General features: G+C 43.1%; 1 protein-coding gene across 4 annotated transcripts in view; it reads right to left on the bottom strand.

Annotated features, from left to right (window-relative positions):
* The window catches only part of VPS13B (vacuolar protein sorting 13 homolog B), a 1,202,086-nt gene that overhangs the window by 637,223 nt on the left and 548,328 nt on the right, over nt 1-16,535 (bottom strand). The window contains exon 24 of one of the 4 annotated variants that reach the window (XM_068237720.1): nt 9,689-9,780. The exons of the other annotated variants lie outside the window; for them this stretch is intronic. Within the exon in view, the coding sequence (XP_068093821.1) occupies nt 9,773-9,780 (8 nt within the window). The 3' untranslated portion in view covers nt 9,689-9,772. Of the gene's footprint in view, nt 1-9,688; nt 9,781-16,535 lie in introns of those variants that run through there. 4 annotated transcript variants of the gene reach the window in all.

Here is a 16,535-nt window from a genome sequence, read left to right as displayed (position 1 = left end):
ACATACAGTGAAGCATACAGTCATAGAAAAGTATGCATCACTGTTAATGTGCACGTCTTGTGGTATTGCACTGCATACAGTGTGCTGGGATGCCACACACCGTTAAACTGCACCAACCACACTGTGAACATCAGATACTACTTTAGGTGGTGCATTGCAGTACGATGTCTTGCATTACAATGTGGCCATTATTTCACATGTAGCCTCACTGTATGATCACTTAACAGTGATCAGCTGAGAAAGGGTTCAGATGTACATGGTAAACCACAAAATCCAAATAAACAGGGACAGCACTTGCACGGTTCCTAAATGCCGGTCTAGACGGACGTCTTGCAGCGTCACATCCTGCGGCGTCTTATTAGGAGCTCTAGCGGGTTTTCCGCAGCATCCTGATGTGATCAGCGTTCCCCCACTGGGGGACATTAAGTCAAAGCCGCATGAGGCTTCCAGGGTCACCTTAAACGACAGGGAAAATCAGGATCGGAACACCGCATTAACGCAAACGATACCCGCCTCCTGATACAAACTCTCTTATTCACCTGAATGGGAGTGTTTACCGACGAGTTCCGGGCGCTGGTGGTAAAAGCCCGCCAAGCGTCCGTGTAAACCAGCCCTAAACATTAGGGCTCATTCCCAAGAAAACAGCACAACAGAACTGTTGTGCTTTCGGGGTTTAATGCAAATGACTTTACCAATCACTTGCACTGAAATGCATACTATTTTTATATAAATGTGTTTATTAACCAGTTCTGGGACAGTATACATGTAACATACAGTAAAGGTTACAGGTTCTAATAATATGCTACCATTCAGGGGAGTGAGCATACTATCAGTATTCTACCTATAGCTTCAACTGCACTTTGGCATCTTGTGCTGAAGCATAGATCTTAGACCTCAACTGCTAATAGTAACAGTTAGGAGAGCAGCCCCCCAAAACCTTAGCAGTGACAAAAATACATTAGAACACGTGGGGAGGGACAATAAAACCTTCCAACTCCCCAGTCTTCCATCTTGGATACATGAGAAAAAGGAATGAGAAAAAAAGAGAAAGGGAAAAAAGAATAAGGGCCCGTTTACACTTAATCAGTTGGTGTGCGTTAGTACGCGTTTTTCATAGCAGTGCATTGGGAGGAAGATTTTAGTTAAAACGCGTTAAGTGTAAAAGAGGCCTAAAGAGAGAGAAAGAGAGAAGATAAAGAGAGTCCTAGAGAGTCATATCTAGTTTCTGGCACAGCTTTCTTCATGCACACGGGATTCATCTGGTATTTGTCTTCAAAGTCATTGGCGCCCAAGGTTTACAGAGTACAATGTTAGGCCAAGTTTCTCACTCGCGACGGGTCAGTTCAGTTTGGAACAGATAGTTCTGCATATGCCCCGTTTTCCTCTCCCAATCGCGTCCTGAGCGAGTATGATTCTACTATGGGTGTCTATGGGAAACGAATCTGCTATATGAAAAAAGGTAGCAGGTCGGGACTTTGCAATGTGTTTACTGCTGTTGAAGGCCAAGCTATTTTTAACATTAGATCCCTTTGAATGTCCGTCGCTGCGCTGCAGTTAAAAGTACATACCAGTTACATTTTTTGCAAGCGGCAACCAAGCCTCTGTCAAGCCAAGTGTCTGCGTCTGCAATAGGGAGTTCTAGAGCACCTCCAGGCTTGCCACATTCGCAAGAATTTTTTTATGGGATTCTGTTAATACCGATTTGCTTTTTACTAATGAGAAACTCTGGCCTAGACCTCTGAGACGTTTGTAAAAAATGTGTGTAGCAGTGCGTTTTTGTGTAAGCACAGTAGTGTGAGCAAGTTAATGGGTTCTAAGAAAAAGAAAATGGAGAACCACTCGCAATTGCGGTTCCTTGAGTATCTTCAACTGCACACGATTGCAGAAAACATAGGAACAAGGCCTTACTGCGGATTTTGCCGATAACCCCGGTATTACGGTAGGTTCTACCTCCATGCACACTTCTAATACACAGACATTACAAGTCAAGACAAGAAAACGGTTTTCAATCACGTCTCAAAGCAGATTAAACGTAAATGGCAACAACAAATCTACCTAGGGATACTGTTACATTAAACATTACGGCATTTTTCTTAATGAGCCTCCCCTCCAACTAAACACACAGTGATTTGTGCACCATTATTCACGGATGGGTAAATGGCCTAGTGGCGAAGGAGAAGTCTGACTTTACTTGTGGGTACTGCCAAATCTGGATGTCTGAAAACAGTTGAGAGCAATCAGAAGAGATGCAGCCACAAACCCGCAAAATTATCTTCAAACCAGTACAAAGGAAAAGACGAAAATATATTTATCCCTAATACTAGGCACAATTAACCAAAGAAAATGTTTGAGGTTTGAGTGCCTCTTAGAATAAGTAGTTGCTCTGTGAAACAATGACTTTGAGGACAAATACCAGATGAATCCCGTGTGCATGAAGAAAGCTGTGCCAGAAACTAGATATTCTGAAAGACAGTTAAACCAAAAATGGCTTTTGTTGATCTGGTTTAATCTCACGGTGTAATATAAAAATATTTTCCGCACACAATGCTCCATGTTTCCATGACATCACAGTGGCGTGAGAGGAATTAAACTCATGTGGAGCAAAAAGCACACAATCCCAGCTTCTTTTTTTAATTTCTAACCTCTCCTTGAACAGCTAGTTCACAACAAGCTTGGGTTGGATTTTCAGGAACCATCGAGCTGTTAAAGAGAATCTGTACTGTCCGATTTGTACAATAAAAAACATACCAATCGAGTCACTGTGATCTCCTGGATCCCTCTTTGCCATTTCCGCTGCTCCCCGCCGCGATCCTGGCTTTTAACCTTTTGGGGACCAGGTACGTTGAATCAACGTCCAGCAGGTGGTGCTACCGTTCTGACTGAATGTTGATTCAACGTCCGCGCTAACGAACCATCCCGACGCGATCGTGCGCACCGGAGATGGGAGATTAAGCTGTCATATGACAGCTGGCATCTCCCCTCAGTGATCAGCAGCCATTGCATATGGCTGCTGATCACGGGATCACTAAGATCGCCGTCGGATCGCAGTGATCAATTTGACAGCTGCAGCGGTAGGGGGAAAAGAAGAGGATCCACTCAACTCCCTGCCGTTCCCGTGACGATCGGTGCCCCCCACCGCTCTTGCCTGCATCTCTGCTCTTTCTGACGTCAGCGCCGAGTCCCGGCTTGATGACGCCATTAAGCCGCGACCCGGAACTGAGCGGCAGTAGGAGCTGAGATGCCGGCCAGAGCGGAAAGATCCGCTGCGGCTTGTCACTGAAGCCTGGAAGGTGAATGATGGCTGCTGCCTAAAGGGGGGACACCTGGCCACACAGGGGGGAGACAGCCCAGCCAGATCCTGCAGGGATCCGGCTGCCTGACCCCCCAAACGCCCGCCCCCTCCTTCTGCAAAAATGCCTGGTGCTGATGGGGGGTTAGGAGGCCGGTCCCAAAAGGGTTAAGCGCCAGTTTTAGGCAGTGTTTACAAACAAAAAACACGGCCGCTAAGGAAGTGGTGTGTGTGTATGTATCATGTTACAGTATACTATACGTTTTTATTACGTAGTGAATTATCTGCACTCCTGTCAGGAATTCTCACAGTTTCTCAGCATGGGCAGCTCCCTCCCCACTCAGACAAGCTGAAACTGGGAGCAAAGACTTGTCTGTGAGGGATAAACCAAGCACACACAAAGAGCCTGCAGGGGGCGTGGAGGTGGCATGCATAACTTCTCTCTATCACAGCAGAGGCAGTGCATTCCTCTCTGGGTCGACAAAGCTTGACAAAGGAAAGAAGATTAGATATATTACAGAGACAGTGCAACTAGAAGAGGCTGCAGTAGTCCAGACCACCTTAGAACAGGTATAGGAACTTACAGGATAGAAGAAATAAGGCTGAACATTTTTGTTACAGAGTCTCTTTAAGAACTCTTCTCATGTCCTGTCTACTCAAGCATTCTGCTTTCCTACCTTTCAGACTTTTGTCCTGGCATATAAAAAAATTATAATTCAATATTACAATAGATCATGCAAAGATGTCACCACATGTGATAAATTTCATAATGTAGATCTGGGTGAGGAAAGATTTTACAATAGGCAAACAATGACAGTTTGGGCCGAGTTCTGTACGGACACATCACTAGCCTACAGGCTAGCAGCTTCGTCCAGTTCTCACTATGCAGAGGGGCAGAGGGACAATGTGCACTAAACAAGGGTGTAGTTACCAGTAGGTGGAGTGAATAGGAGAACAACGCATGCAAAGGTTGGTTGAGTGTCGCTAAAGATTCACATGCTGGATATTTAGGTGTCGATGGGTAGCTCCCGTACAAATGCTAAATTCTTACCCAATGTGGTCCTCTCGTTAGCTGCCTCAGCTGAGTTTATTCCAGCATGTGTATGTGTAAACCGTGTGTATGTGTAACTTTAGAGTTCAAACAATACTCAGAATCAGAACTTTTGTCACTGACCGGTTTTAAAGAATATGCTTATACATGCCACATATCGCTTTGACATGAAGTTTGCAAATAACGATGAAGCTACAGCAAATAAAGAGCACTATCTTTAAAAGATTATGATGGTGGTGAAGTGGATAGCATCCTTGTCTATCAGCGCTAGGGTACCCTGTTCAAACTCGGACTAAAAAAAAACAACTATGGAGTTTGCATGTTCTCACTGGGATTGTGTGGGTTTCCTTTGGGTGTTTCAGTTTCCTCCCACATCCTATAAACAGATAAGTTAAACGAGTCCCCCAAAATTGCCTCGGGTATGAAGACACCTGAAATGGCCCGGAGTTCGGGCAAAGAAGTCTCCATATTTAGACCAGTGTATCAATGGGGACTAGTGAGTACAGTTAACTACCTCCATAAGGATAATAATGCATAACAGGATGTGAGGGACATGGATGACATGCAGTGAAGAGAATGATCTTCTAAAGTTCATCTCAATGTTTAGAAGAACAAGTCCCTTGTGGATGAATACCTGCATGAAACTCCTTTCTGCTGATCATGACAAAGCAAGGTGCCAGAACAACAAAATGGAATTGTTTTTGGGAACCCAATCTCTACGGTGTCAAGACCCACCTAATGCTATTTGTCCTATCAAAATAAACCAGATGGGGTTCTCAAAGTTATTTTCATTTTTATGTATTTTCCCTTAGGAAAAATAATTTATAGCGGCTTTTTTTTAACCATGAAATGTTTGAAAGAAAGATCTTAAGATCGGAAATATTCCACCGTCCTTGCATGGAATTATTTTGGGGGGTGGGGGGAAAGAAAACTGTAAGATATTATCCTCTAACATCTCATGACAGATATCCATATGTACAAGAAGGGAAGGGAGGAAAATCACCTTGAATGATTTAAAACTTGTCCCATAATTGTCTCAATAAGGCAAGAGTTCCGGCATGAAGGATCGGCGTCAGCTACATTAAAGAATTGAAAATATCGGGATTATGTGAACATTTGGTTGGCATTATTCCCAGCGCACAAACCACTATAAAAATAAACTTTTTTTATAAAAGGATTTAGCCTATCGTAACAAGGGGAAATTTCTTCCTTTATAGAGAAGATTGAGTTGCCGGATTCTGAAATCAGATGAAATGCCGAAGCGGCTACTTGCTTATCGTCCATCCCATCTAGACCCGAGCCTCCTCATCGGACAATTCTTATGTCTTAACTTAAAAGACATCCGGGATCGGTGCAGTCACGTTTTCAAAGAGAATCAGGCGCGAGTCCTGACTTCTGGGTGCGAAAGGAAACAAATTTTCTCATATGTGATTTTAATAGTAAAGATTTCCTTTGATCTCCCTGGTACACAGAATAAAAGGACAGAGGGAAATCTGGGCACCTTACACAGGATATGGAGATAGGGGTAGGTAATTGGAAACATAATCGTGTCACCTGGGAGTTAAGTGGTCACAGAAAGTACGGATTTCCACATTTACACACAAAGGAATGAGAACGAGGTTTATGTACTGTACTCGGTGGATAAAAAAACAAAGGGAAAAAACATTAGTAAGTCGGTACAGCTCATTCTTAAGTACAAACATAAAATAAATGCAGCTGAGGCCACGGCAAGCAGCGTGTGCCATAACTTTTCAAGCAATAAACATGGAACAATCTAACACAAGGAATAAGGCTATGATCACTGTCTCTCAGAGTTATAAAGAGAAATTGTGAACTTGCTTACTGTGGCCATTGTCTCTTGCCTAAAGGCCTGTACCCCTCTCGCAATTCTTCACATGATTCTTCCAACAACCGTTTTTTTTTTTTTGAGTAACGAGCAATAGTTCTTGCGAGGTATCTTGTGAGGTGTGTGCGAGTGCGCGATTAGGCGAACAACGCTTAGGGCCCATTTCCACTAAAACCAAAGCACGTCAATGGAACAGTTTCCATTGAGTCCTGGTTACCCGGAGCAGTGCGGAGCGATTAGAGAACCTGCATGCTGCAGATTCTCGCATGGCCGCATCTGCCCCCGTCTCCTCTATTCACTTCTGCATGGAGGGATGTGGAAGTGACGCGAATGGGAGCGGAAGTGGTGCGTAGCGGCATCGCATCTCCTCAGCGCCCATTCACAAATATAAATGGGCCCTAAGTGACACGCATCAATATCAACTGTTGCAGTGGATCGGGTCTTGAGGACTCCATGAGGACTTCAATGCAAAGTGCCACAATGGTTTGAACTCTCACTCGTGCCCTTCGTGATGTTACGTGTTCCCATGGGCATGAAGATGGATTGGGGAACCTTGTTAGTTATTATTATTATTATTATTATTTATTGTATTTATAAAGCGCCAACATATTACGCAGCGCTGGACAATAAATATATACAATGATACAAGGATGACATACATAGGGTTATACACATAGAACAAAGTTATACATACAAATTGTACAAAATACATGATCATGCAATATGGGCTGGTTAGGTAGGCCCAGTAATACAAGTACAGGCTGTCATAGGACAGGAGCACATGATCCTGTAGATTACACTAGGGAGTGGAGGACCCTGCCAGAGGCTTACAATCTAAAGGGAGGGGTGGAAACACTAGGGGGGGCTGTTAAATATTCCTTAGAGAGTTACTGTGTGGTAGGAGGTGGGTAGGCCATCATAAAGAGGTGGGTTTTGAGGGCTTGCTTGAATGTGTTGAAAGAGGGAGCAAGTCTGATGGGTGGTGGAAGGGCATTCCAGAGGGTGGGGGCAGCTCTTGAGAAATCCTGCAGGCGGGCATGGGAGTGTGAAATGTGCGGGGTGGTGAGGCGAAGGTCGTTGGAGGAACGGAGGGGGCGACCTGGTGTATACTTGTGAACAAGCTGCGAGATGTAGGTAGGGCATGTTTTGTGCACAGATTTATACGCCAGGCATAGAATCTTGAAACTTATCCTGAGACGGATAGGGAGCCAGTGCAGGGATTCACAAAGGGGAGATGTGGATGCAGAGCGGTGCGAAGAATGGATGAGTCTTGCAGCCGCGTTCATCACTGATTGAAGGGGGGCAGTGCGTTTCAGGGGAAGGCCAGAAAGGAGTGAGTTACAGTAATCAAGGCGGGAGATGATGAGGGCATGGATGAGCAGTTTGGTCGTGTCCGGGGTTAAGAATGGGCGGATCTTGGAGATATTACGGAGGTGGAAATTGCAGGCTCTTGTGATGTTTTGGATGTGTGGGATGAAGGAGAGGTCAGAGTCCAAGGTGACACCCAGGCAGCGGGCCTGGGAGGTAGGGAGAATGGTTGTGTTGTCGATTGTGAGGTGGAAACCTGGGATGGGTGCAGCAGCATGGGGTGGAAGGATCAGGAGCTCAGTTTTGTCTAGGTTAAGCTTTAGGAACCTAGCTGACATCCAGGAGGAAATTGCTGAGAGACACGAGGAGACCTTGTTTATGGTGGTAGCTGAGAGATCGGGGGTATGGAGGTAAATCTGAGTGTCATCTGCATAAAGGTGGTAATTGAAGCCCAGGGAGGAGATAAGCTTGCCAATTGAGGAAGTGTATATGGAGAAAAGAAGGGGGCCTAGAACAGAGCCCTGGGGGACCCCAACTGAAAGGGGGGCAGGAGTTGAGGAGGAGCCATTGAAGGAAGTGGTGAAGGAGCGATTGTATAGGTAGGAGGAGATCCAGGCCAAGGCAAGCCCCTGGATGCCCATGGACTGTAGTGATTGGAGGAGGAGGGAGTGGTCAACAGTGTCAAATGCTGCAGAGAGGTCAAGGAGGAGCAGGATGGAATAACTGCCTTTGGCCTTGGCAAGGGTAAGGTCGTTGACCACCTTGGCGAGGGCTGTTTCAGTTGAGTGCGCAGGTCGGAATCCAGACTGTAGGGGGTCAAGTAGGGCATTGGTGTTGATGTATTGGGTAATGCGCTGGTGGACTAGGCGTTCGAGGAGTTTAGAAGCATAGGGAAGGAGGGAGATTGGGCGGTAGTTTGAGGGTAGGGATGGGTCGAGTGAGGGTTTTTTCAGCAGGGGAAGCACAGTGGCCTGTTTGAATGCTTTGGGGAAGATGCCTGTGGAAAGGGAGAGATTGAACAAGGAGGTGAGGACCGGGGCCAGGTCAGAGAGAGACATTGCTGTGAGGTACCCCGATCCATCGTCAGGTGAGTATTTAGCTTTAACCTTTAACTCCAGGATTAAAATAAAAAAAGATGAACCCAGTTAAGTTTTCATTACAAAAGTAGCAAATAAAATTTTAGGTAAAGGAGGGAAAATGTTTTCTTTAATCAGTCTTCTATAACGAACTATACAGCAGCACTCAGAATAGGCGAGGGAAAACTGTTCCTGTATGGCAGTCTTACATAGTAAGAGACCGTAAAACATTTTCCAAAGTTTAACTAATCTGACCCCTTTAGCAGTGCTCATGGCTTGTATATGCACTACTGGAAACATAATTATTTATTATGTAGTTATAGAACGCTGACATCTTGTGCAGCACTTAACGCATACCTGAAGTCAAATGGTATGATGATATAAACATATAAACATACAGTACTAGCCTTATTAAGAAATCATAAAGTCCCTTTTTGTTTTCAAAGACAGCATGAGTAAAAAAAAAAAAAGTGTTATTTATGCAAAAATAGCTGTTGAACAGCTTGTGGAATTTAGTTGGTTTCCCGAAAAGTAAAAAGAAACTAAAGCCTGATATCTGTCAGAGAGAAAACAAATACAGGTAGTCCCCGGTTAAAGAACGAGATAGGGACTGTAGGTTTGTTCTCAACCTGAATCTGTTCATACGTTGGAACATTGTGCCATCTCTGTCCCCTGTACCTCCTTAGTGCCCTCCTGTGCCTCCAGTGTCCCCCTCTGTGTCACCTCTGCCCTCTGTACCTGCTTATATAAAAGTTTAAAAGCCATTTTTTCTTTGACTTTTTTAAAATCAATTTTCTCAAAAACTACAAGTCCAATTTGACTTGTTCCCATGGAAACACAGAATCCATGCCATTCGTATCGGCTGGTCGTTCCTAAGTAAGGCGTTCGTAAGTCGGGGACTACCTGTAATACGGTTTAAGTGCAGATAAGTTCAAAGGGTCATTACTTCTGCTTTTTTTCAGTTTAAAAGGCAGAGTGTGGATTCTAAATAGTATCGATGACAGTCTGAAGAAATCTTAACAAAAAAAGCTATGAAACGGAAATAAAAAATATGAGACTATTTTCTATGCTGCTAATGTTTTATTTATCACCCATACAATTTATACAATTCCTTATCTCATAAGTTTATGTTCACTTCAGGTTCACTTTAACACAGAATATTGATGCTGGAATGAAATTTCCAATCAGAAGTTAAACTGGCTTCAGAACACTGAATAAACAAATGTAAAAGAAAATAAGACATTTTATTAAAGGAATCACACATTTTTTTTAAATGCATACACAATAATGAACATTTCTCCCACTTTAAAATGCACTACAAATTACTTTTTTCCTATGTCACTGTAACTTACAGTAGGTATTGAAAATCTGACAGGTTTTGTACTAGTCCATATCTTCCTGGGTGATTATTAGTGATTTCTTACTTTACAAAAGCACTTACTGAACTGCAGTTGCTCAGTCCAACTGCTAAAATAGAGTGCAAACGACTAGGGAAGCTGGCTAATATCTTTGTATTGATCCTTTCTAGGGTGTGCTTATGTAAAGAATAAATACAATACCGAGAATCTTCCATGAGAAAATGGACTAGTCGAAAATCTGCCATAGCTGCCAGCTTTATACTGCCTCCTGTAAGTAGCAGCAACATTGGAAAAAAAAGTAATTTATGGTGCATTTTGATCTGGGACAAATGCACACTTTATATGCATGGACTTTACGTTTTATTCCCAATATTGGTACCAATATTATTCCCAATATTGGTCCTTTAACTAGTTGCGGACCACAGGCTTACACCACCCTAGTGACCAAGCCATTTTTTATAATTCACCACACATTTAACAGTTTGCTGCACGGCCATACAACTTACCACCAAATGAATCTTGCCTCATGTTCTTGCCACCAACAGAGCTTTCTGTTGGTGGCATCTGATTGTTGCTGCAGTGTTTTGTTTTGTTTTTTCGTTCGTTTGATTTTTTTAACAGTAAACTTTTTATTGAACAAAAGTCAACAAAAATTGCAAAAGGGGATCACAAAATGTTTTTTTTAATTACTATTAAATAAAAGTGTATTCCCCTCCCCCCCCCCACCCGAGAGCCAATCAGCGTGATCGTCTATCCTAGATATCAGCCTATGTGAGCAATAACTCTTTGAGCCACTCCAGAGGACCGCACACACGGCTGGCACATCACTCGCGGCCAGCAATCGCATTGGGCAAGGTGAATACGGAGCTCCACGTCTCGGCAGGGAACTATCGCGCAATGCGTGCAAGCGTTCCCTGTTAATGTTCGCTCTCCGGACTTGATTCCAATTGGCGTTAGGCGGTCCTGGGGTTGCCACCCTCCCGCCACTGATCGGCATTAGGCGGTCAGGAGGGGGTTAAACAGTGTCACGGAAAATTGTAGAATTTAAATAACATGTAAACGCATACAAATAATAAGTGTGTTTCTTCCAGAGGAAAATATAAATTATCTTTCTCCTATGTTGCTGTCACATATAGTAGTTAGTAGAAATCTGAAGGAACTGACAGATTTTTGACTAGTCCATCTCTTCATGGGTGTTCTCAATATTTCATTTGTTCTTTACAAAAGCACTACCTTAAAGAGAACCCGAGGCGGGGTTCTGGGAATGAAATCCCCATACAGAGGCTGGGTCTGTCTATAGAGCCCAGCTTTTGTTGCTATATAGATCGCTCCTAAGCCCCCCTGCACTCTGTAATACCCCATAACTTACAGCCGCTCTGTGCGGCTTTGTTTACCTCTCCTCTGTCAGTCTTGGCTGCTCCCCCGCCTCCTGCATCGCTCCGGTCCCGCCCGCCTCCCTTCCCTCCAATCAGCATGGCGGGGACCGGAGCGATGCAGGAGGCGGGGAGCAGCGAGACTGACAGAGGAGAGGTAAACACAGCGCGCTCTGACAAGCTGCGTGTCAGCAGCGCGACTGTTTTATGGGGGGATTACAGAGCGCAGCGGGGGCTTAGGGGTGATCTATATAGCAACAGAGGCTGGGCTCTATAGACAGACCCAGCCTCTGTATGGGGATTTTATTCACAGAACCCCACCTCAGGTTCTCTTTAAAAGGATCTATATAAAGATGCATGCCCCCCCACCTGTTTGCACACTATTCTGGCAGTTGGACTTGGCAAATACCATTCACTAAGTGCTTTTGAAAATAAAGAAACCCCTGAGAATCCCTTATGAGGAGATAGGCTAGTCCACAACCTGTCAGTTCTGTCAGATTTCTACTACCTACTGTAAGTGACAGCAACATAAGAGAAAAGTAATTTATAGCACATTTTACTCTGGGAGAAATGCACTTTTTATTTATGCGTTTTTACGTATTTTACAATTCACAATATTTCAGAATAGTGGTCCTTTAAAGAGACTCTAACAAAATTGTGAGCCTTATTTCTTCTATCCTATATGTTCCTATAGCTGTTCTAATGTGCTCTGTCTTACTGCAGCCTTTCCTAGTTGCGCAGTGGCTCTATTATCTCTGTTATATGATCTAATCTTCTCTCCTCTGTCCGGCTGAGGCAGTCAGGCTGGAATGTGCTGTGCTGCTTGTGATTGGATAGAAGCTATACACACCCTCTCCAGGCACCCTGCACACTCTGTATGACTCGCACACTGAGCTACTCTCAGTATCACTTGCTAGGTCTTTTGTTTGTAAACACTGCATAAAAATGGCAATTACAAGCCAGGATTGCAGCAGGGAGAGGAAGATACAGCACAGAGGAGCCCAGGAGAACATAATGAATAGAATGGTATGCTTTTTATTGTAAGAATTTTAGAGTACAGATTCTCTAAGCTATTTTCAGCACAGTTCCTCTTAATGGCAGCTTCTCTGTACAAATAAAAGTGAATTTAACCATTGTTTAGAAATCCCTGCTATGATTTGTTATGAACTAAGTAGGCATGCCAAACGTTTGCCATCTGATCGACACACACAAAAACCCAGTGGAGGTTCCCCAGACCACTGGTGTTCTTCCTGTGTCCTCCAACCTCAGCAAACCCCAGAGAGATAGACAAGCTGATGCACGCTGTCCATAGCACACACATATCACATCATATTGTTTACTGCCAGTAGCATGAAACAATCTAGCAATGACAGCCATGTGGAGCTTCCACAGCAATCTATGTTTCTAATTTACTGTACATCATTTATTTCCATTTCATCCTTTGATGTAGCCAAACTTCCCGTCCATTTGCTGATTGGCAAACATTTTGATTAATTCCATTGATTCACAATTCCCAGCTTCTTCCACTTATATGCTTAATTTACATCAGAAATCAGTAGCATGACCACTGCCTCAATTACCATTTCTCACATTTCACGTTTGCTGGGGAGCATGCAGCTGACTCCTTGCCCTCTGCTGCAGATTGACTTTGTTTCTGCCATCAACTTGTTCTCAGTCTTATGCTGGGAATACACGGTTCGTTTTTGCCTTCGTTTAAACCTTCGTTTCGATTGTGCCTTTTGTCCTTTTCGATCCCGAAATAATCGGTCATACGGTTAATATCACCACCCACGGTTTCGTTTTTTTTTCCGATTCTGGTGGTTTCGTTTTTCCAATGATCGAAGGCTGCAAAGAAACGAAACGAAAATCCCTTTTTACAGGGACGGACTAGCATAAACGAATATATAATCGATCTGAACAGCCATCAAGCCTACCAATGGCTCGATTAGATGGATAAAGAGAGATAATATCAAACATGTTCGATCACTAGTCGTTCGTTTTTGGGGTCTATTAATCAAAACTATAATGAGAATATGACTATTTTCACATACGTTTTCAACACTCGATTCGTTTACCGAACGAATCGAAGGTTTAAACGAAGGCAAAAACGAACCGTGTATTCCCAGCATTAGTTATTTTTCCATTTTACTCCTACTTGCATCAGAGCAACAAAACAAGTATATTAAAAGAGAACTTGCATTCACAGCGAAAGCAGCAAACTAAACTTAAAGTGACCTTGATGCAAAACTACTGAGCAATGTAAACAAGAAAGAAATACATAATCATAGGCTACCTTTAGTGAAAACTTAACTGCATGTCAAAATATTTTTTCCTTAAAGGACAGATGTGAGGTAAAAGAAAAACCCCTGGCAGCCTATCTGTCTCTGGTTGCTGCTCCGGTGTCCCGGGAACCCCTCTGTTGCAGATGCCGACCTTGCCAGGTCGGCATCTTCTGCTCCTGTGCGGCGCTCGCGATCACACTCACCGGCTTGGAGCCTACTGACAGAATGCCTCAATACGAGGCCCGGGGCCTGTCGGACAATTCCCCTTTGATTGTTTCCATGCAAATGTGTGCCCTACCATCTAATCTTAGGTCTGCCTGGAAGATGAATGCTTTATGGTTCTCACTTATTACTTCCCATGTTGATAGACTAAAACACTTGCATCATTTCCTTAGATCGAATGAGCCTCTTACAATGTCCCAATGGACACGGGAGGCCTTTAAGGCCTATATACGAGGGTTGTTCATAAAGGCAATTAATTGAGTTAAAACTGTCTACGGAATGGGAGAAAATCCACAAATAACAATTTCCCAGTTTATCTGCTCTGAAAGCTGCCATTGCATTTTACTGCATTGCTGCTATGTTTATATATTACAAAGTATCTAGAGATCATTTCTCTCTTTTTTCAGCTTCTGTGAAGCATGCTGCTGTGAAAAAGCACGGCACGCAAAGTTTACTATTTGTGGCTGATAAGTTTCCCACTGAGGAAGCATTTGAGAACAGCATGGGATCTATGCAACAGAGTACCTGAGGACTCAATTGCATCACCACATGTACTGCTGAGTTCCTCTTTCACAATGCATCTTAGCATTTGGGTCATCTTAAATGTCCTGTGGGTCATGTTGAAATCTTGTGTGCTTTCTAAAAGATGATGTAGGTGAAACTTTTATGACTACTATTCTTTCCCTTTGAAGAAGGGGGATAGGGACTTGTGAAACAAGCATCGGGCACTACTTGTGCAGACTATACTGCAATACACTGTATGAGCATTCTTTTGTTACTACATTAATTATGTCACCTACAGTATATTATTACAGAATAAAAAAAAAATCATAATAAAAATGTTTTTGTATCCTGATCAAGACTTTAATGTGTATTGCCAATATTATAAGTGGGTACAAGAAAGACAAGTGTCAGCATATAGTACCTATCTCAACTTTCCTCTAATGTGTTTTAGAATTCTCATCTGGTGTTTTTAACCTATATTTATGAAAAATCGGTTTATTTTTCAGTATTTGTAGGTATTGTTTACTTATTTAATGGTACTATACTCAAATTGGCTCACAAAATTGATTTTGAGTGTTTTAGTTAATACATGGGCACCATGGCATACACATACAACTTCATCTTTGTTGCTTTGGCAACACATAATAGCTTAATGGTCAGCATTATAGTTCTGAAGCTATGTATTTACGGCCAAATGGATCGGGGATCTACACCGATAAACTATCATTCCCCGATCCAAATGGCCAACTCTGCAAGCGTCGTTGACATCATCAGAAACAAACCATCACTGCAAACTACTGCAGAGGTCAATGAGGATGAGAACGATCCTCCACGATATGATCCAACATGGTGGTCATTTAGAAACTACTGGTCCAAAAATAGTTAAGAACTAACGATTTCCTTGGGTGTCCTGTGACATGAAACATCATTTAACAAAAATTCAATAAATGATGTTACGCAATATCGTGGAAAAAAGTTTGCCACAAAAAAAAATCATGGACCTTAACAGTCATGACAGACTTAGGCCTCTTGCACACTGCAAGCGATTCCGATTCAGATTCCGCTTTTTAATCGGTTTTTACATCCGATTCCGATTTGCAGTTTGCTCCCTGCACACTGCAAATCGGAATCTAAATCAGATGTAAAAACAGATTAAAAAGCGGAATCGCTTGCAGTGTGCAAGAGGCCTTAAGGGGCTTTACAGCCTGAAATGTCATTTTATTTATCTATGTTAGTGTCTTGTTATTTAGAAGTTAAAATTACCTGCCGGTTCATTCCCCCATAAAACTCCGAAGGTCGCAGGGCCGCCTGGTTCTGTCGTGGACCACACGCACACACGCGCGCACACACACACACACGTGTGTGTTTTCAGCAGACTTCGGGAGATTTTTGAGAGGATCGAGCCAGCAGGTAAATATAACTTTTAAATGACAGACTAACTTAATTAAGTGTAATTTCAGGCATACAGCCTATTTAAGCTGGCTATGCACATTTAACATGTAAACGTTGAATTGGGCAAAGAGTTTGTTTACTTCCGGAGCACATCACAAACAGCCCTGTGATTGACATTCAATGATCGGGGATGGCGGTTCCTTGGCCGATGTTGCACGATATCATTAATATCAATCCCAGGACAATCGCTGTTCAATCAGCGCTGTGGTTGAGTAGTGTATAAATAGCTTTACTTTCAAGGGAACAGACTTGTTAATTAGTTTGTGCTACATCACATTTTCAAATATACTTTCCCCAATTGCGGATTCCAGAGCCATAAGTTGCTCAGAGAAAATTGGCCTGGCGATTGCTGAGTCAGACCTGTAATGTCCATGTTTAGAGGATCTCTTGCTTACATACCTCTGTCCTGCTTGAGTCTGCATTCCAAACTCTCAGCATCCATCTCCTGCAACAATCCTTTTAGGGAACCAAACATGACTTGGCTCAGAAAAGTATCTAAATATCCTTTTCCTGACCGATACAACTAATGCAAATGAATCATTGTGGAACCTCTAAAATATCTGTTGTGTAGAATAAAGACAGCGCAGAAACACTCCATGAATGAATGAGGGCAGGTTTCATGCATTGCAAGTGTGATCATTGACCAGCCTTCGCTCACATGGATCATGTTCTCTCCTAGTTAATGAATTCCACTTGGGTGAGATACAGAACTTCCCGCACAAGGCCAAGGGTCAGAATACGGTGTGAGGTGTATAATCCACTAGTGACAGGAAA

Source organism: Hyperolius riggenbachi, chromosome 5, assembly GCF_040937935.1.
Source record: "Hyperolius riggenbachi isolate aHypRig1 chromosome 5, aHypRig1.pri, whole genome shotgun sequence".
Classification (NCBI taxonomy): domain Eukaryota; kingdom Metazoa; phylum Chordata; class Amphibia; order Anura; family Hyperoliidae; genus Hyperolius; species Hyperolius riggenbachi.
Note: the sequence above shows the minus strand (reverse complement) of the source record. Positions and strands in the feature narration are given on the sequence as shown.